Source organism: Ranitomeya variabilis, chromosome 1, assembly GCF_051348905.1.
Source record: "Ranitomeya variabilis isolate aRanVar5 chromosome 1, aRanVar5.hap1, whole genome shotgun sequence".
NCBI classification, from domain to species: domain Eukaryota; kingdom Metazoa; phylum Chordata; class Amphibia; order Anura; family Dendrobatidae; genus Ranitomeya; species Ranitomeya variabilis.
Genome location: NC_135232.1, coordinates 749,518,584 through 749,541,410, shown reverse-complemented (window position 1 = coordinate 749,541,410; position 22,827 = coordinate 749,518,584). Strand labels below are relative to the sequence as shown.

General features: G+C 43.0%; 1 protein-coding gene across 1 annotated transcript in view; it reads left to right on the top strand.

Moving 5' to 3' along the window:
* Nucleotides 1-22,827, top strand: part of CACNA1S (calcium voltage-gated channel subunit alpha1 S) — a 422,207-nt gene that overhangs the window by 347,516 nt on the left and 51,864 nt on the right. The window contains exons 36-38 of the mRNA XM_077270340.1: nucleotides 17,573-17,674; nucleotides 21,708-21,832; nucleotides 21,931-22,062. Of these exons, the coding sequence (XP_077126455.1) occupies nucleotides 17,573-17,674; nucleotides 21,708-21,832; nucleotides 21,931-22,062 (359 nt within the window). The remainder of the gene's footprint in view (nucleotides 1-17,572; nucleotides 17,675-21,707; nucleotides 21,833-21,930; nucleotides 22,063-22,827) is intronic.

Here is a 22,827-nt window from a genome sequence, read left to right as displayed (position 1 = left end):
AAAACGCTCAACCCCTTACAGACCCACTACTCAAAGTTGGTTTTGAGCCCTTCCAGCACATCACTATAGCTGTTGTGTGGTCCACACTGGAGGGCCCAGAACTTTTTGCGGTACACTTCAAGAGTCAGCTGATACTTTATCAGGGCCCATTTGGTGGCCTCATAGTCTCTGTATTGGTCGCGAGGGAGAGAGGCAAACAACTCCAAAGCTTTGCCTTGAAGCGACTGGGGTTAAATATCGTACCCACTGGCCTCAGGCAGCTTATAATGTCTGCAGGTCTTTTCAAACCCCTGCAGAAATATGTCCAAGTCCCTGTCCATGACAGGAAAATGCTCAGGATGAGGTTTAATGACTCACTTCTCAGTGGGGTGGATGGCTCCTTCTGGATTCTGGTAAACATCAGAAGGCACTCTTGCTTGGCTTGTCGCTCTCGCTCAGCTCTCTCAGCCTCTCGGTATCGCTGAATCAGGTTGCTGTAAGGCCATCTGCAAGTGGGGGTGCACGCTACCCTGGCTGGCATTCCCAGGTGGGACTTCTGCAGCAGTGCCGCCTACGCCTTGGTTGGCCTCACCTTCAACAGGGCTCGGATGGCGGACTTGCTCTGTGTCACATTGCAACAGTTCAGCAATCATTTGTTGCCTGGTTTTGCCAGTGGAGTCAATCTGTTTCATCATACAGATGGCAATAAGAACATCATTGGTCTGTTGGTTGTACCATGGCTCTCTAACTGAAGTCATAATTGCCAAACAAAAGATAGGACAGAAAAACAAGAGAAGGGAGAAGGATGTAACTGCTACACGTACAGTATTGTCCCAGATAAAAAAAAAAATAATAAAAACACTGCTTAAAACTTTGCACAGAATCTTCACAAGAACCGTGCACGTTTTCAGTGACAGGAATGATTGTTTAATCCAGCTACTGATGTTCTGTAATATCCCACCACTTGCTACAAATTGTCAAAGATCACAGCCGGTGGGGTCATGCTGAATCACCCTGTCTGTTACCTTTTTGTCAGCCCTCTGTTTCCCCCTATCGTCAGGACAATTACACAATTGACTGACGATTAACGGAAGAGGTCGCAGGCCTGTTTCCACTAATAGGCCAGTTATTGGAGAGCTAACAGTGAACATATGGTATATATACCTCTGATTACAAATCATGGAATGTATCTTTATTCCCCCGGTATGGTCACTGCCAGCTCTGCAATAACAAAACTAACTACTCACTGCCACCACCAATCATTTACAGGTAGTGTATGGCTTTCAGGGATGCAGTTTACAGAACAAAAGGAACAGAACTATTAAATTTAATGCAGAAAGATAGGCAGTGTTTACAAAAAATATACAAAAGATTTTACAAAGGGGACAAAACAATACAGCATAAACAGTTACATGAAATGAAATGATAAAAAAATAACAAATCCTGACATCACTGCAATGGCTTCAGATCTTAGAGGATGGAAGTAATCTAATTGAAAAGTTACATCGACGCACCTCTACTTGTTGAATTATAACAGGGCTGGTCATTGGATGTGGCTTCAGTTTCAGAAAATTATGAGATTGCCAAGATTCTCGATATCTTCACTCCTGACGATCACAGACATTCAATATCGCCATCATTTTTATCAGGATTTTTATCTCTCCATAGATAGCTGACAACAGCCATGACATGTTTCTTATCTAGCCACTATTAATTTGGGGCTGATTGGCATGACTCACAGTTATGATGAAATATGCATATTCTTACCCTATTAGACCTGAAGCTGAAAATGAATGTCCCATCAATATCTGATAAATTCTAACCCCAATATTCATAACTGTACATTGGAAACACAATGTCTGGGGAGGTTCAAAAGGAGTTTTAATTAGTTTAGTCACTTCTTAGCTACCACTAATTTCTTTTCTGCCCCATATGTCCAATGAGGTCTATTTCATAGAGGGTTTTAGATTATGAGCTATTTCTTCTTCTTTAGTTGACTTATGGATCTTAATGTTTTCTATGACACTCACACATAGGGAGAAACTTGTAAATCAAAGGGTGTGGTGAGGGAGATGCCCCCAAGGACACGCCTCGGAGGCAGACTATTCATCCAAGATTCATGATCCCTTTCTGGCTTTTCACAATATGTTCTCTCTGAAACGCTGCATCATTTCAGACTAACACCTGCATAACTCCCATAACACAGCCAGTCTGATTTATATTGCCTGGTTCAGGCAGCATAGATGTTCCCTTTATTTGATGTATTAAAAGCACTGATACTACCTACATTACCTAGCTATTTTACACATTGAAAGAGTAATCCCTTAATGACCGCCAATACACATTAAAACGACGGTGGCGAAGGTCAAAGGAGAGAGAAATTATGCCCCTCTGATATCTCTGCCATCCCCGGCCCTCCTGATCTGTTCCCTGGCCCTCCACGTCATCTTCATGGAAAAAAAATGGCGGACGCATGCACAGTATGCCCGCCGAGATCTGCAACAATAGGGAATTTTACCTATTGGTTCCTTTTGATCACTGTGATAGACTCTAATCACAGAGTTGAAAACGGCAATATAAAATGTAGGCAAAAGAGGCTTCCTATTTCTACACAGAGCAAAGACAGAAGAATTAACTGGGTAGAAAGGCAAAATGAGCAGTTGTAAGTACTTGTATATTAAGAGGATAAAAACTTTTCTGGGAGTGCTTCTTTAAGCTCTTTAAAACATTTCAATGGCTAGCGTTTCCCTTTCAGATTTCTAATTTTTAAATGTCCTTTTTCTATCATATTAATTTTTTTAATGGTAGGGATAATATAATATGTGGTGTTTAATTTACTCATTTAGTTTAATTTTGCAGTACATTTACCCAAAGTAGAGTTAAAGCTCCAATTGTCATAACAGTGTCATTATTGAATAAAATGAATAAAAATATTCCCATGAATAAAAATACCCACCCATTCTGTACCCCAACGTTGTGCTCTTACATATTGCCCCTCACTCTGTACAAAAAATGACTCCTAAACTGTCCCTATTATAATACAAGGCCTCCAAATTATCTTATCCAATAAAATATTGTCTCTTTACCATCCCCCCTTAAGTACGTCGAACGCCACCTTATGTACTATGACTGTCACATTTTCCTCCACAGAGGCGGACATACCGCTGGTGCAGCTGCACTGACCATGAAGCTGAGGGCCCAGATCAGCTGCTGCAACTTCACAATCCATCCTAGAGCAAGCAGCAGCATCAAAATTAAGTGGAGAGTAGGGGGCCGAACCTTAGTCATGTGCAGATGGGTGGGACGTGTTGGGTGTGCCCTGGATGCTAGCCTTCACAGCATGCAATTTGCCCTCATAACGATCTGAACAAGGTGGGTGAGAGGGGGGCTGATAAGGAAGGAGAGATAATTGTGCTTAGTGGCTCAGTGTGAAATGAACACTACCTACAGCCACTATAAGGAATCTGGATAGGGCCCCTTATAGTTACAGGCACTGTACAGTGGCACAGAAATCTCATCCTCTATCAGCCAATCACAAACTCCACTTTCCTTAGAGTCACAACCTAGATCAGGAAGCTGTAGAAGAGGACTGTGGACAAGTCTGATGGAGGACAATTTTAGTTTCTCTTAAATAAAATTCTTATAAATGTTCTAAAACAAAATAAAACTTCACTGATTGTGACTCCTTCGTGACATATGACTTACAGCTCTCATGAAGAGTCTGCATCATTCCCAGCAGATGCAGACTGATTTAATCAGCCATCATGTGCGTCTAACAGTAGCGGGTGCAGCAGGGTTCCACCCATGGCTGCTAACGTGTTAACCTGTTAAATGCTGCTCTCTGACAGCTGCTTTTAAAAGTACCGGCAGGGGGGGCACATCATTACATTCTCCCATCGACGCGCCTGTGATGTGATTGCGAGGTGCTGATGGGTCGCCATGACAGGCAGGTGTCTGCTGAAGACCTCCATGCTTTTCATGACAATTCTCCTGTGAAAGCCAGCCTGTAGCAGATTGTGATTTTTCACCATACGGCTAAGTGCACACGTTGCAGAATTGCTGCTGAAATTTCCGAGGCAATTCTGCAGCTCCTGCCGCGGGTAAATCGCATGCGGAATTTGCATGCATATTCCTGCAGAAAACTAGCATTTTGCAAGCATAATTAGCTTGCAGAATGCTAGCGTTTTCCAAGCGATCTGTAGCATCGCTTGGAAAACTGATTGACAGGTTGGTCACACTTGTCAAACATAGTGTTTGACAAGTGTGACCAACTTTTTACTATTGATGCTGCCTATGCAGCATCAATAGTAAAAGATAGAATGTTAAAAATAATTAAAAAAATTAAAAAAATGGTTATACTCACCTTCCGCAAACAGCCGATCTCCTCAGTGGCTTCCGTTCCTATAGATGGTGTGTGTGCAGGACCTTCGATGACGTCGCGGTCACGTGACCGCGACGTCATCGCGGTCATGTGACCGCGACGTCATCGCAGGTCCTTCACACACACCATCTATAGGAACGGAAGCGGCCGCGTGCACCCCTGAGAGGCGGGAAGGCTCCGGGGCCATCAGAGGGTGAGTATATCACTATTTTTTATTTTAGTTCTTTTTTTTAACAATTATATGGTGCCCAGTCCGTGGAGGAGAGTCTCCTCTCCTCCACCCTGCGTACCAACCGCACATGATCTGCTTACTTAAGTAAGTAAGCAGATCAATGCATTCCTAGGTGTGCGGAATCCCCGCGATTCCGCAAATTTAATGAACATGCTGCATTTTTTTCTGGAATGCGATTCCGCTCAGGAAAAAAATGCAGCATGTGCACAAAAAATACAGATTGCATTTTATTAAATAGGATGCTTAATGTGAGCGTTTTTTTCGCGGTTTTATAGTGCTTTTATAGCGAAAAACGTGAAAAATCTGCTACGTGTGCACATAGCCTAAAAATCAGTTCTGAGTCTCTGCTATGTATAGCACAAGTGATCAGATGATCTCAGTTTTATGTCCCCTAAGGGGACTATTAACCCCTTTATGACCTTAAACATATCCATATGTCCAGGTCGACTGGTAAAGAACTTGGGCGACTTCTTGCAGTTTAACCCCTAAATGCTGCGATTGCAGCATTTATCAATCAGGCAGAGGGAAGAAAGCCTTTGGATCAGAGACCCCACGACGTCATCGTAGAGTCCCGATCGATGTCATAGTAACCTGATGTTGTTATGACGACATCCGGATCACCAGACACTAGCAAGTCAGTTAGATCATGTGCAGTGCATGATCAACTGAAAAAAGTCAACAAAACTTGTAAAAATTGTTTTTTGAAAATCACAAAGTTAAAATATACACTGCTCAAAAAAATAAAAGGAACACTAAAATCCCACATTGTAGATATCACTGAATGAAATATTCCAGATGTAAGTCTTTATTAATTGCATAGTGGAATGTGTTGAGAACAATAAAACCTAAAAATGATCAACGTACATCACAACTAATATCCCATGGAGGTCTAGAGTTGCAATGATGCTCAAAATCAAAGTGGAAAATTAAGTTACAGGCTGATCCAACTTTAGTGGAAATGCCTCAAGACAAGGAAATGATGCTCAGTAGTGTGTGTGGCCTCTACGTGCCTGTATGACCTCCCTACAATGCCTGGGCATGCTCCTGATGAGGCGGCTTATGTTCTCCTGAGGGATCTCCTCCCACACTTGGACTAAAGCAACCTCCAACTCCTGGACAGTCTGTGGTGCAATGTGACGTTGGTGGATGGTGCGAGACATGATGTCCCAGATGTGTTCAATCGGATTCAGATCTGAGGAACGAGCGGGCCAGTCCATAGCTTCATTGCCTTCATCTTGCAGGAACTGCTGACACACTTCAGCCACATGAGGTCTGGCATTGTCCTGCATTAGAAGGAACCCAGGGCCAACCGCACCAGCATATGGTCACACAAGTGGTCTGAGGATCTCATCTCAGTACCTAATGGCAGTCAGTCTACCTCTGGCGAGCACATGGAGGGCTGTGTCACCCCACACCATTACTAACACACTGCCAAACCGGTCATGCTGAAGGATGTTGCAGGCAGCAGATCACTCTCCACGGCGTCTCTAGACTCTGTCACGTCTGTCACATGTTCTCAGTGTGAACCTGCTTTCATCTGGAAAGAGCACAGGGTGCCAATGGCGAATTTGCCAATCCTGGTGTTCTGTGGCAAATACTGAGCATCCTGCACAGTGTTGGGCTGTGACCATAACCCCCATCTGTGGACGTCGGGCACTCAGACCATCCTCATGCAGTCGGTTTCTAACTGTTTGTGCAGACTCATTCACATTTGTGGCCTGCTGCAGTGCTATGGCAGTGCTCCTCCTATTCCTCCTTGCACAAAGGCTGAGGTAGTGGTCCTGCTGCTGCGTTGTTGCCCTCCTACGGCCCCCTCCACATCTCCACGCACTATGTCCCACAACACAACGAAATACTTCCGGGACATAGTGCGCGGGCGCATGCGCAGTAATGCTTTCCGGCTTTGCCCGCAGTCGGGCAAAGCATACTGCGCGTGCGCGACCGAAAATTGCATTGCGCACGCGCCAACTATGGAGCACACGTACTCTAATTCACTAACATATTGCCGACAACAGGGATGGATGGAGTGGAGAAATGAAGATGAAACGCCGCCCATCGGACCGGTAAAAAGTCATTTAAATATCCTGCCAATTTGAGGTGACAGGTTCCCTTTAAGTGTTCCCTTTATTTTTTTTGAGCAGTTTAAATACATATATATTATGAAAAAATAAACAGTAAAGTACACATATTTTGTAGCATGCGGAACAACGTGACCTGGAAAACTGTTCCGCTACTTAACCCCTTTAGTGAACACCGTTAAAATAAAAAAACAAAAAACAAGGCAAAAAAAGATGTTTTATCATCATATCGCTAAACAAAAAGTGGAACAAAACACGATCAAAAAGACAAATGTAAATAAAACTGGTATAGCTGAAAACGTCATCTTGTCCTGCAAAAAAACTAGCCACCATACAGCTCCATCAGCCAAAAAATACAAAAGTTGTAGCTCTCAGAATAAAGTGATGCAAAAATAATGATTTTTTTAAATGAAATTGTTTTTATTGTGTTAAAGCACCAAAACACAAAAAAAATGTATAAATGGGGTATCACTATAATTGTACTGACCTGAAGAATTAGCTAACTTATCAATTTTGGCATTTAAAAAATCCTGAATTGTTGTTTTTTGTGTATTCTGCTTCCAAAAAATCAGAATAGAAAGCGATCAAAAAAAGTTATTAGCCCGGAAATGGTACCAATGAAAACACCAACTCGTCCCTCAAAAAATAAGCCCTCACATGATTCTGTTGGCCGAAATATGGAAAAATTATAACTCTCAAAATATGGTGATGCAAAAATTAGTTTTTGAAAATAAAAGCGTCTTTTAGTGTGTGACAGCAGCCAAACATAAAGAAACTATATAAATCTGGTATTTCTCTAATCGCACCGTCCCAAAGAATAAAGTTATCTAATCACTTATATCGCACGAGGAACAGCGTAAGAAATAAATTTAAAAAAATTTTTCACCTGTTGTTGATTTGTTCATTCTGCCTCACAAATCTCTCAGTAAGACTTGGCGTATATTTATCCTGTGCTCTAGGCTGATCACTTACACCAGGGTTTCCGTGAAAATATCTGAAATATATGATTCAGACGGAACTCCTGGCAAAAATGAGGCAGTTGGAGGAACTGTGGACTCTGTCTGGCCTGTGATCTGGCGGTGTAAATCTTTTTATTAGGAGTGCATAAAAAGCCACAGTTTTGTGCACCTCTGAAAAAAAGGACACTGCTGAATGTAGGCCGGACAGAGTCCAAAGTAACTCTGCTGCCTCATTATAGTGAATGGATCCCTCAGGGGTTTCATCTGAATTATGTCACTCGGAGATTTAAACGGAAACCCTAATGTAAGTGCTCATCGTGGAGCGCTGAATAAATATGATTCAAAATGTTATGTAAAACGTTCCCAACAAAAGCTTCAACTCAATCCACAAAAAAAACAATTCCCCACTCAGGTCCGTCGTCTGTTAACAGTATTATTGTCAACGCACAGCACATGGACCGAATATACAATCATCTGAATGCGAATGAGATAGCCAGAACTGTTAAAACTCTTTTTATAAATGTAACCCTTTTGCAACCTAGTGGATGATATTATGTCCTAGGTTGGGTCTTCATGTACAGAGGAGGCTCAGGAGCTGATCCTGCACCATATCCAGCAGCACAAGCCATCATTACACAGCTGACATCTGCCCATAACACTAGCAACTGTACCTTACCCTGATTACTGCTGTCTTACCAAATAAATATTGCTGTCAAATACTGACAAAACCATTTAAAGGGAATCTGTCACCCCAAAAATCGTATATGAGCTAAGGCCACCGGCATTAGGGGCTTATCTCCAGCATTCTGTAATGCTGTAGATAAGCCCCTGATGTAACCTGAAAGGTAAGAAAAACAGGTTATTATACTCACCCAGGGGCGGTCCCGCTGTGCTCCAGGTCCGATGGGCGTCGCGGTCTGTGTCCGGCCCCTCAAAGCTTCATACGATGACGTCCTCTTCTTGTCTTCCTGCCGTGGCTCCGGCACAGGCGTACTTTATCTGCCCTGTTGCCCTTTATCTGCCCTGTCTCTGACCTTCCCGGCGCCTGCGCACTGCAGTATTTTGCACTGCCCCCAACAGGGCAGACAAAGTACGCCTACGCCGGAGCCGCGGCAGGAAGACAAGAAGAGGACGTCATCGTATGAAGATGGGAGGCGGACCTCTACACCCATCGAACCCGAACCGCAGCGGGACCGCCCCTGGGTGAGTATTATACAGTGCCTACAAGTAGTATTCACCCCCCTGCAGATTTAGCAGGTTTACACATTTGGAATTAACTTGGCATTGTGACATTTGGACTGTAGATCAGCCTGGAAGTGTGAAATGCACTGCAGCAAAAAAGAATGTTATTTCTTTGTTTATTTTTTTTTTTAATTGTGAAAAGTCTTTTCAGAGGGTCATTTATTATTCAACCCCTCAACCCACCAGAATTCTGTTTGGTTCCCCTAAAGTATTAAGAAGTAGTTCAGGCACAAAGAACAATGAGCTTCACATGTTTGGATTAATTATCTCTTTTTCCAGCCTTTTCTGACTATTTAAGACCCTCCCCAAACTTGTGAACAGCACTCATACATGGTCAACATGGGAAAGACAAAGGAGCATTCCAAGGCCATCAGAGACAAGATCGTGGAGGGTCACAAGGCTGGCAAGGGGTACAAAACCCTTTCCAAGGAGTTGGGCCTACCTGTCTCCACTGTTGGGAGCATCATCCGGAAGTGGAAGGCTTATGGAACTACTGTTAGTAGCCTTCCATGGCCTGGACAGCCTTTGAAAGTTTCCTCCCGTGCCGAGGCCAGGCTTGTCCGAAGAGTCAAGGCTAACCCAAGGACAACAAGGAAGGAGCTCCGGGAAGATCTCATGGCAGTGGGGACATTGGTTTCAGTCAATACCATAAGTAACGTAATCCACCGCAATGGTCTCCGTTCCAGACGAGCCCGTAAGGTACCTTTACTTTCAAAGCGTCATGTCAAGGCTCGTCTACAGTTTGCTCATGATCACTTGGAGGACTCTGAGACTGACTGGTTCAAGGTTCTCTGGTCTGATGAGACCAAGATCGAGATCTTTGGTGCCAACCACACACGTGACGTTTGGAGACTGGATGGCACTGCATACGACCCCAAGAATACCATCCCTACAGTCAAGCATGGTGGTGGCAGCATCATGCTGTGGGGCTGTTTCTCAGCCAAGGGGCCTGGCCATCTGGTCCGCATCCATGGGAAGATGGATAGCACGGCCTACCTGGAGATTTTGGCCAAGAACCTCCGCTCCTCCATCAAGGATCTTAAGATGGGTCGTCATTTCATCTTCCAACAAGACAACGACCCAAAGCACACAGCCAAGAAAACCAAGGCCTGGTTCAAGAGGCAAAAAATCAAGGTGTTGCAGTGGCCTAGTCAGTCTCCTGACCTTAACACAATTGAAAACTTGTGGAAGGAGCTCAAGATTAAAGTCCACATGAGACACCCAAAGAACCTAGATAACTTGGAGAAGATCTGCATGGAGGAGTGGGCCAAGATAACTCCAGAGACCTGTGCCGGCCTGATCAGGTCTTAGAAAAGACGATTATTAGCTGAAATTGCAAACAAAGGTTATTCCACAAAATATTAAACCTAGGGGTTGAATAATAATTGACCCACACTTTTATGTTTAAAATTTATAAAAATTTAACTGAGCAACAAAACTTTTTGGTTTGTAAGATTTATGCATCTGTTAATAAATCCTGCTCTTGTTTGAAGTTTGAAGGCTCTAACTTATTTGCATCTTATTAAACCTGCTAAATCTGCAGGGGGTTGAATACTACTTGTAGGCACTGTATAACCTGTTTTTCTTATCTTTCAGGTTACATCGGGGGCTTATCTACAGCATACAGAATGCTGTAAATAAGCCCCTGATGCCGGTGGCCTTAGCTCATATACAATTTTTGGGGTGACAGTTTCCCTTTAAATGATCTGATTGCCAATTCAAATGTGCATCAGCTTCCATTTCCCCCTGAGATTGCAGGGTGCCAATGATTTATCATGGTAGACAGGTGCCTGCTAGAGGCTGCCTTCTTTGTCCTCCTGTGAAGTCCAACCTATGGCCTATTCCCATTTTTTTCACTAACGTAATGGAACCTGACATCATGGTTTAACACTAAAAGGAGCACTTCATCAGCCTTCTAATAACCTCTTTAATTATTCCTGTATTATCCCTAACTGTTATACACTGCTCAAAAAAATAAAGTGAACACTTGAACAACAGAATATAACTCCAAGTCAATCAAACTTCTGTGAAATCAAATTGTCCACTTAGGAAGCAACACTGACAATCAATTTCACATGCTGTTCTGAAAATGGAATAGACAACAGATGGAAACTATTGGCAATTATCAAGACACACTCAATAAAGAGTGGTTCTGTAGGTGGGGACCACAGACCACATCTCAGTACCAATACTTTCTGGCTGATGTTTTGGTCACTTTTGAATGGTGGTTGTGCTTTCATACCAGTGGTAGCATGAGACGGACTCTACAACCCACCCAAATAGCTCAGGTAGTGCAGCTCTTCCAGGATGGTACATCAATGCGAGCTTTGGCAAGAAGGTTTTCTGTGTCTGTCAGCGTAGTGTCCAAAGGCTGGAGGCACTACCAGGAGATAGGCCAGCACACCAGGAGATGTGGAGGGGGCCATAGGATGGCAACAACGCAGCAGCAGGAGCGCTACCTCAGCCTTTGTGCAAGGAGGAATAGGAGGAGCACTGCCAGAGCGTGTCAGGACTCTGAACATTTTTTATTACCTTTTTGTGCATTACTACCCTTTTCCAAGATGGCGTCTTTGGTCTCATGTGCACTGTGTCTTCCAGCTATAAAACTCCACCCCAGCCTTCAGTCTGTGCTAGAGTATTCTGCCTTGCATCCAGCTCCTGACCTCTGGTGACTCCCTGGCTATATACCTGCTCCTGTGAACCTGTGGGGTTATCCTGCTACTCTGCTCTGAGTTCCTGCTGCATACACTAGTTCCAGTAATCCTCCTTCATCTGCTGCTCGTGTTTGCTTCCATCTGCATTTGCTGGACATGTAAGCTGTTTCTGCTCTGCAAGAACCTGAGACTATTACCCAGACCTCCCTGGTTGAGCTAAGATATTATTTGAACTGCCTTATAAGCATATCTATCTGTGTTGTGGATTAAGCAAGGACTTATTCGTGTCAAGTATCCTCAAGAATAATTGTGCTTTATAGACTTTCTGCATGATTGCATTTTCCTCTGAAGTTTCCTATAGACTGCTGAGCTGCATTTGATATTTGCACCAATTGTTGTGGACTTGAGTTTCTCTCTGCACCTGTTTGAATCACCGTGTGATAATATAGACTTTACCACTTATAAAACTGTGTCCTGTAGGTGTCTTGCTCCACGCAAAGAGTCTCCTGAGTTATCCCCTATAATTATTACAGAGCGCTGCAAAATGACCTCCAGGAGGCCACAAATGTGAATGGGTCTGCACAAACAGTTAGAAACCGACTCCATGAGGATGGTCTGAGTGCCCGACGTCCATAGATGGGGATTGTGCTCACAGCCCAACACCGTGCAGAACGCTTGGCATTTGCCACAGAACACCAGGATTGGCAAATTTCCCACTGGCACCCTGTGCTCTTCATAGATGAAGTCCAACCTATGGCCTATTCCCATTTTTTTCACTAACGTAATGGAACCTGACATCATGGTTTAACACTAAAAGGAGCACTTCATCAGCCTTCTAATAACCTCTTTAATTATTCCTGTATTATCCCTAACTGTTATACACTGCTCAAAAAAATAAAGTGAACACTTGAACAACAGAATATAACTCCAAGTCAATCAAACTTCTGTGAAATCAAATTGTCCACTTAGGAAGCAACACTGACAATCAATTTCACATGCTGTTCTGAAAATGGAATAGACAACAGATGGAAACTATTGGCAATTATCAAGACACACTCAATAAAGAGTGGTTCTGTAGGTGGGGACCACAGACCACATCTCAGTACCAATACTTTCTGGCTGATGTTTTGGTCACTTTTGAATGGTGGTTGTGCTTTCATACCAGTGGTAGCATGAGACGGACTCTACAACCCACCCAAATAGCTCAGGTAGTGCAGCTCTTCCAGGATGGTACATCAATGCGAGCTTTGGCAAGAAGGTTTTCTGTGTCTGTCAGCGTAGTGTCCAAAGGCTGGAGGCACTACCAGGAGATAGGCCAGCACACCAGGAGATGTGGAGGGGGCCATAGGATGGCAACAACGCAGCAGCAGGAGCGCTACCTCAGCCTTTGTGCAAGGAGGAATAGGAGGAGCACTGCCAGAGCGTGTCAGGACTCTGAACATTTTTTATTACCTTTTTGTGCATTACTACCCTTTTCCAAGATGGCGTCTTTGGTCTCATGTGCACTGTGTCTTCCAGCTATAAAACTCCACCCCAGCCTTCAGTCTGTGCTAGAGTATTCTGCCTTGCATCCAGCTCCTGACCTCTGGTGACTCCCTGGCTATATACCTGCTCCTGTGAACCTGTGGGGTTATCCTGCTACTCTGCTCTGAGTTCCTGCTGCATACACTAGTTCCAGTAATCCTCCTTCATCTGCTGCTCGTGTTTGCTTCCATCTGCATTTGCTGGACATGTAAGCTGTTTCTGCTCTGCAAGAACCTGAGACTATTACCCAGACCTCCCTGGTTGAGCTAAGATATTATTTGAACTGCCTTATAAGCATATCTATCTGTGTTGTGGATTAAGCAAGGACTTATTCGTGTCAAGTATCCTCAAGAATAATTGTGCTTTATAGACTTTCTGCATGATTGCATTTTCCTCTGAAGTTTCCTATAGACTGCTGAGCTGCATTTGATATTTGCACCAATTGTTGTGGACTTGAGTTTCTCTCTGCACCTGTTTGAATCACCGTGTGATAATATAGACTTTACCACTTATAAAACTGTGTCCTGTAGGTGTCTTGCTCCACGCAAAGAGTCTCCTGAGTTATCCCCTATAATTATTACAGAGCGCTGCAAAATGACCTCCAGGAGGCCACAAATGTGAATGGGTCTGCACAAACAGTTAGAAACCGACTCCATGAGGATGGTCTGAGTGCCCGACGTCCATAGATGGGGATTGTGCTCACAGCCCAACACCGTGCAGAACGCTTGGCATTTGCCACAGAACACCAGGATTGGCAAATTTCCCACTGGCACCCTGTGCTCTTCATAGATGAAGTCCAACCTATGGCCTATTCCCATTTTTTTCACTAACGTAATGGAACCTAACATCATGGTTTAACACTAAAAGGAGCACTTCATCAGCCTTCTAATAACCTCTTTAATTATTCCTGTATTATCCCTAACTGTTATACACTGCTCAAAAAAATAAAGTGAACACTTGAACAACAGAATATAACTCCAAGTAAATCAAACTTCTGTGAAATCAAATTGTCCACTTAGGAAGCAACACTGACAATCAATTTCACATGCTGTTCTGAAAATGGAATAGACAACAGATGGAAACTATTGGCAATTATCAAGACACACTCAATAAAGAGTGGTTCTGCAGGTGGGGACCACAGACCACATCTTAGTACTAATACTTTCTGGCTGATGTTTTGGTCACATTTGAATGGTGGTTGTGCTTTCTTACCCGTGGTAGCATGAGACGGACTCTACAACCCACACAAGTAGCTCAGGTAGTGCAGCTCTTTCAGGATGGCACATCAATGCGAGCTTTGGCAAGAAGGTTTTCTGTGTCTGTCAGCGTAGTGTCCAGAGGCTGGAGGCGCTACCAGGAGATAGGCCAGCACACCAGGAGATGTGGAGGGGGCCGTAGGAGGGCAACAACGCAGCAGCAGGACCGCTACCTCAGCCTTTGTGGAATAGGAGGAGCCCTGCCAGAGCCCTGCAAAATGACCTCCAGGAGGCCACAAATGTGAATGGGTCTGCACAAACAGTTAGAAACCGACTCCATGAGGATGGTCTGAGTGCCCGACGTCCATAGATGGGGGTTGTGCTCACAGCCCAACACCCTGCAGAACGCTTGGCATTTGCCACAGAACACCAGGATTGGCAAATTTCCCACTGGCGCCCTGTGCTCTTCATAGATGAAAGCAGGTTCATACTGATCACATGTGACAAACGTGACAGTCTGGAGACACCGTGGAGAGCGATCTGCTGACTGCAACATCCTTCAGCATGACCGGTTTAGCAGTGGGTCAGTAATGGTGTGGGGTGGCATTTCTTTGGTGGCCCTCCATGTGCTCACCAGAGGAAGCCTGACAGCCATTTGGCACCGTGATGAGATCCTCATACCCCTTGTGAGACCATATGCTGGTGTGGTTGGCCCTGGGTTCCTTCTAATGCAGGACAATGCCAGACTTCATGTGGCTTGAGTGTGTCAGCAGTTCCTGCAAGATGAAGGCATTGAAGCTATTGACTGGCCCGCCCGTTCCCCAGACCTGAATCCGATTGAACACATCTGGGACATCATGTGTTACACCATCCACCAACGTCACGTTGCACCACAGACTGTCCAGGAGTTGGCAGATAATTTAGTCCAGGTCTGGGAGGCGATCTCTCAGGAGATTATCCGCCGCCCTATCAGAAGCATGCCCAGGCATTGTAGGGAGGTCATACAGGTACGTGGAGGCCACACACACTACTGAGCATCATTTTCTTGTCTTGAGGCATTTCCACTGAAGTTGGACCAGCCTGTAATTTGATTTTCCACTTTGATTTTGAGCATCATTCCAACTCCAGACCTCCATGGGATATTAGTTGTGATTTACATTGATCATTTTTAGGTTTTACTGTTCTCAGTGCATTCCACTATATAATGAATAAAGATTTAAAACCGGAATATTTCATTCAGTGATATCTAGGATGTGGGATTTTGGTGTTCCCTTTATTTTTTTGAGCAGTGTGTATATATGTGTTTAAAAACTAGGTTTTTCCTCTTTTTCTCCACCCTGCACAAGCTGGGATGTCATTCCCACTGCTGTGGACGTGCTATGAAGCAGAGGAATGTACACTCGGCTTTACTGCACGCATGCCCACAGGGAAGCAGTAACATTATTACTGGGCGACTAGTCTGGGGAAACCAATGCCCCCTCTACTAGTCAAACTAATTAGCATACTGGAAATGGATTTTTACCTTTCTTTTTTGCAATCATTTATACTGTATAATAAGCTTGTTAGGCAGGGTGTTGACATAAGAATAAACTCATGGAGGCGGTTTGAGGAATTCAGGGGACATTTAAGGCAAATTGTACTTGTAGATAGAACAAAAAAGAAAAACCGGTTTGGTGCCATGTTAGCCAATTGAAAAAAGAATGCCTTTTAATGGCTAACAAAAATAAAATAAATGATGTTACAAAGCAAGCTTTGTGACTTATTAGGTACCTTAATCAGGCATGGTATAACAACATTTTTTTGATACCATGCCTGTTTCCTCTCTTATGAACTATGGCTGCCACACTGTTGACTCTTATGAATAATATCACACCATCCATCTCTAAGAACTGTGACTGGCTTATCATCCACCCTTATAAACTATAACCACCACACTGTCATTTGTTATGAACTACAATGCCACATTGTCTTCTCTTATGAACTATAACACCCATTCTCCATTATCACAAAGCCCCTTTCCATACTGCGCCACCTGTCTACATTGTACCCTCCCCACACAGCCCATCGCCATTCTGTGCATTCCTCACATTGTCCACCCCACTGTACCCCCCCTCCAATACTGTGCCCCAGACTGTCCCTACCCCTGTTATACTGACAACTCGCCCTCTTGAAGTCTACTATAAAAGCCCCTTGTGTCTTGAGCTTGAGTACTATGGTGCACTTACCATTTGCCAACTCTGCTGTACTGCAGCCATGTCATCAGTGTAATGAAGTCTCATTACGCCGTTGTGCTTTGGGGAAGGGAGCTGATTAGTGCTCTACTGCCCCTACAGTTGTTGCTTTTATTGCATTTGCGTTTTAAAGATGCATCTACAATCAAATGTAGGGAACTAGACCACTGAGTTTTAGATATGAGCTGGACCTCCTGAGCCTAGTGGAAAATATGACCCTATGTAGTTGCTGCTCTCAAGTGGTGCAGCTCAGCTCATATTCAAGCAAGAACAGCAAATAAACAGTGAATCAAGCTTTGCAGGACTACTGTATCCATCAGAATACAAGTTACTGCGTAAAATAGGATGTCAGAGTTTTGTGGCTACCAAAACATTAAACAACTACATTTCAACTGATGTTATTTGACATCAGAAAATTCATATTAATAAAAGGTATTGATGTCAATAGAAACATATCTTCATGTTTTCCGTTTAAAATTATGATATAGTGAAGAGTGAATTTGGCAGTTCTATTGACTTAAACGAAAAAATTTTCAAAAAAATATGTCTATAAAGCTCCCTTTGGCACCGTGCACACAAAGGCCTCTGTGACTCTTCCAGTATCTTCACTCAGCCTCTGGGTTTCAAGCGTCGAGTAGATTTGTTTCCTTATGATATTATGACATGTGTTTGCTCCGACCTAGTTAATACCTTCAAGAGCTTATTTTGTGATAGAAAATGGTTTAGATGGCACCAGAAGCTCCAGCGCAAAATGAAGATGCCCAAAGAGTTGCAGGGGACATCTTGTGAGCAATGCTGGAGGGAACTGTGCAAGTGACAAGCAGAAGAGCTGCAGAGGCAGAGCAAGTGATCTTTTTTTTTTCACTCCTTTTTCTGGCCCTCTTCAAATCAAAAAAATGCTAACCAAAAAAAAATTTGATTCCTTTGAATCCAAATTTTTTGGTAAATTCAGTTTGCCTTGATCCAATTCTCTCTTCTCTATTATGATAGAACAGAATGACTGAGTAAAACTAGTTTGAAGTAAGCCTTAATATTTAAACTAGTACATGAAAGTAAAAACAGATACTCATTTTATTTGGCCTTACATTCCTTTTAGGTAACTTTGAACAAAGCAATGAAGAACTGCGAATGATTATAAAGAAGATTTGGAAAAGAACAAGCATGAAACTCCTTGATCAGGTTATTCCACCAATTGGAGGCAAGTATGCTTATATCAGTATGTAGTTTATCTCATTTAAAATTTTACGTCACTTTTTTTAAGTATCAATATTAGATCCTCATTCAAATTATTTATAAAGATAAGGCAACTTCCAAACTCCTGTCGATTGCCTCATCCTTACGCAGTGGTCCTTCACAGCTACCGGACATACATTAGACCTTATCTTCACCCACCTCTGTTCACCATTTGACCTCACAACCTCACCTTTCCCTCTCTCTGACCACCATCTACTCACTTTCTCAACTCTGTCCTACTCACATGCCCTCTATTTTCAGCAACTAGCACAACCCTCCAGAAATCTCCACACCTAGACATTAACACACTCTCTGACTCTATTCTACCAATGTCCTCTGGATCTTCACTCCACTAAACAGAGAGTGCCACCATTTTCTACAACACCACACTTGCAGTATCTATTGACTTACATAGTTACATAGTTATTAAGGTTGAAGGAAGACTTTAAGTCCATCTAGTTCAACCCATAGCCTAACCTAACATGCCCTAACATGTTGATCCAGAGGAAGGCAAAAAAAAACCATGTGGCAAAGAGTAAGCTCCACATTGGGGAAAAAATTCCTTCCCGACTCCACATACGGCAATCAGACTAGTTCCCTGGATCAACGCCCTATCAAGGAATCTAGTGTATATACCCTGTAACATTATACTTTTCAAGAAAGGCATCCAGTCCCCTCTTAAATTTTAGCAGTGAATCACTCATTACAACATCATACGGCAGAGAGTTCCATAGTCTCACTGCTCTTATAGTAAAGAATCCGCGTCTGTTATTATGCTTAAACCTTCTTTCCTCCAGACGTAGAGGATGCCCCCTTGTCCCTGTCTCTGGTCTATGATTAAAAAGATCATCAGAAAGTTCTTTGTACTGTTCCCTCATATATTTATACATTAAAATAAGATCACCCCTTAGTCTTTGTTTTTCCAAACTAAACAGCCCCAAGTGTAATAACCTATCTTGGTATTGCAGACCCCCCAGTCCTCTAATAACCTTGGTCGCTCTTCTCTGCACCCGCTCCAGTTCAGCTATGTCTTTCTTATACACCGGAGACCAGAACTGTACACAGTATTCTAAGTGTGGTCGAACTAGTGACTTGTATAGAGGTAAAATTATGTTTTCCTCATGAGCATCTATGCCTTTTTTAATACATCCCATTATTTTATTTGCCTTTGTAGCAGCTGCCTGATACTGGCCACTGAATATGAGTTTGTCATCCACCCATACACCCAGGTCTTTTTCATTGACGGTTTTGCCCAGAGTTTTAGAATTAAGCACATAGTTATACATCTTATTACTTCTACCCAAGTGCATGACCTTACATTTATCCCCATTAAAGCTCATTTGCCATTTATCAGCCCAAGCTTCTAGTTTACATAAATCATCCTGTAATATAAAACTTGGTTGGCCCTCTCGTGCATGACAGGGTGTGATGAATCAATAGACAACTCTGGCACACCAACCTCACTAAAAAGCTTGGGCAAGTGTCCAGGGTTCCTTCACATACACACGTGGTCAAAATTGTTGGTACCCCTCATTTAATGACAGAAAAACCCACAATTGTCTGAGAAATAACTTGAATCTGATAAAAGTAATAATAAATAAAAGATCTATGAAAATGAACAAATGAAATTCAGACATTGCTTTTCAACCATGCTTCCAAAGAATGAAAAAAAAAAAACAACTCATAAAATAGGCCTGGACAGAAATGTTGGTACCCCTAAAAATAATGTGACTAAAGGGACATGTTAAATCAAGGGGTGTCCACTAACTAGCATCACAGGTGTCTACAATCTTGGAATCAGTGAGTGGGCCTATATATAGGGCTACAGATACTCATTGTGATGTTTTGGTGACATGGTGTGTATCACACTCAACATGGACCAGAAGAAGTGAAGGAAAGAGTTGTCTCAGGAGATTAGAAAGAAAATTATAGACAAACATGTTAAAGGTAAAATTTAAAGACCATCTCCAAGCAGCTTGATGTTCCTGTGACTACAGTTGCACATATTATTCAGAAATTTAAGATCCATGGGACTTTAGCCAACATCCCTGGAAGTGGCCGCAGGAGGAAAATTGATGAGAAATCAAAGAGATGGATAATACGAATGGTAACAAAAGAACCCAGAAAAACTTCTAAGCAGATTAAAGGTGGACTTCAAGCTCAAGGAACATCAGTGTCAGATCGCACCATCCGTTGTTGTATGAGCCAAAGTGGACTTCAGGGGGGATGACAAAGGAGGACACCATTGTTGAAAAAAAATAATATAAAAGCCAGACTGGAATTTGACAAAATACATGTTGACAAGCCACAAAGCTTCTGGGAGAATGTCCTATGGACAGATGAGACACAAATTGAACTTTTTGGCAAGGAACATCAGCGGATAAATAAAGCATCAAAAAAAGAACACCGTCCCTACTGTGAAACATGGAGGAGGCTCTGTTATGTTATGGGGCTGCTTTGCTGCATCTGGCACAGGGTGTCTAGAGTCTTTGCAGGGTACAATTAAATCTCAAGACTATCGAGATATTCTAGAGAGAAATGTGCTGCCCAGTGTCAGAAAGCTTGGTCTCAGTCGCAGGTCATTGGTCTTGCAACAGGATAATGACCCAAAACACACAGCTAAAAACACCTAAGAATGGCTAAGAGGAAAACATTGGACTATTCTGAAGTGGCCTTCTATGAGCCTTGACCTAGATCTTATTGAGCATCTTTGGAAAGAGCTGAAAAATGCCGTTTGGAAAAGGCAACCTTCAAACACGAGACCACTGAAGCAGTTTGCTCTTGCGGAGTGGGCCAAAATACATGTTGAGAGGTGCAGAAGTCTTATTGACAATTACAGGAATCATTTGATTGCAGTGATTACCTCAAAACGGGGCCCCCGAGATGGGGGTCGGGGCGCAACAGGAGATGTTGGTGAGACCACAGGAGGGGAAACAGCAGCACCCGGGGTGACAGTTCTCCTGTGCCGCCGCGGGAACAAGGGATGGCAGCTGCAACAATTCCCCTCAGCGCAGCCTCTAATGTCCTCTAGACTCCTTCCGGTGTTGGCTCCTGCAGTCTCACGGGTTCCTCACTCTCCTTATCAGCAGGTAACGGCGTCTTTCCTCATGGGTTCCACCGATTTGTGGGTGGGGTCACTTCCTGCTCATCCACCCATTTCTTCTGGTCAAACAGGGAGGGCAGCAGCTCCATCTTCGCCTGTACCCATTTAGGGTGGGCATTCTTTACAAAGGGACATGGCTTTCTTCTTTTTGGCACCAAGATGCTTCTTTGATGTCCACGACAGGCAGCCCCATCCTCAATTTTTGTGCCAAGACCCGCCATCTTTTCAGCAGCAGTCAGCGCTACCTTTGTTCTCTTTTCCATAGCGTCAACATTTCAAAGTCTCTGCCAGCCACCATCTGCAATGCTGTCACGGCGGGCAACAGAACACAAGTCCCAAGTTCAAAATCACAGGTTCCAGACATTTCTTTCATTACTCTCAGGGTTGCAGAGTTGCAGGGGTCCATCCTGCCGATGACGCCAAAATGTAACAAGGTGGCACGGGGTGGTAGTCATAGCAGAGTCCACTAGATCAGTCAGTGAGCACCCCGGCCCCTTGCACATGAAATAGACCGTTCTAATCCCAGCCCCGGGTCACAGTGGGTTACCTCAGTCCTGCGGCTGTTCTCCACAGTGGGATGACATCCTCCAGATGAACCACGCTTCACGCTGTATAGGGTCCAACAGTGGCAACTTTACAATCATATAGATGCATAAAGCCAGTTTTTGCAGTAAGGTAGCAGAGTGAGTTAACAGCGAAATCTGTCAGGTCATCTAACTACTGGGTCTGTAAACCCATGTCTTGACTTCCCTGAGTGATCTTCTTAGCCAATTCATGACCAAATCAAAACTGAACTTTGATTTGGTCATGAATTAGTTTAGATGCATGTCAATGTTTTGTTTTTGCTCTTTTTCCGTATGTTTAACTCTGTTTCTTTGTTCTTTTCCTCTAAAAGATGATGAAGTGACAGTGGGAAAGTTTTATGCCATCTTCTTGATACAAGAACATTTCAGAAAGTTTAAGAAACGTCAGGAGGAATATTATGGATATCGCCCTAAAAGAAGTGATGTAGAGATTCAGGTAATGGGATAATTGTATGAAATTATACACTTCTTAATTGTACAATATGACAAATAATCGAGTGGCAATACCTGTGTAACCTGAATGATTTGCTACAGGCTGGTTTGCGCAATGCTAATGAAGATGGCGCGGAAGGTGAACTAAAACGTGCAATATCTGGTGATTTGACACCTGAGGAGGAATTGGAGAGGGCCATGGTTGAAGCAGCCATTGAGGAAGGAATATATCGGGTAAGAATTACCTAAATCAATTTTTTTTACAGTTAGAAAAACAAGTGAAAAGTAATCTTTATTTTATATTGTAAGGAATCTACTGGAACAAAAAAAAAATATAAGAAAAATAAAAAATCTGCATCTATATTCATAAGTGTTAGAAGTGGTTCAGTTTTTTGTTAATACAGATTTGGGAGCTGCTGCTATGTAAATTATGAATGCATGCAGTTTTAATGTGGTGGGTTTCTAAACTAGGGGTATGTGCACACGGAATTTTTAAGACACCGGTGCACCTGACAAAGTTTTCCAAGGCAAAGCCAATTCAGAAAAAAGCAGACTGTCTTTTTTCCTGAAGAGGCTTTACTGGTGATTTTGCCAATGCTTTTTTCTGCTGCTGGCGTCTTTTTTTCCTGTAACTTAAACTATAGCTAGTGAATAGTGAATATCGAAGAATGAACATTACTTCTTTTAACCGTTTCACGGTTTGCACATACCCTAGGGTAAATTTGGAAATTTCAATGAAATTCAAATACAAACACTACATTGTATACATCAATTTTAAAAATGTAATAGGGGGTCTATAGCTATATCTATCTAACTATAGCTCTATCTATCCATATATCTATCTACATCTATCCATAGATCTATCTATCTATCTATCTATCTATCTATCTATCTATCTATCATCAATCTATCTATCTAGCTTGCAACAGTTTTGGTCTCGAGATCAACATTAGAAAAACCGAAGTCATGTATCAACCGGTTCCAGGAAAACTGTACAAG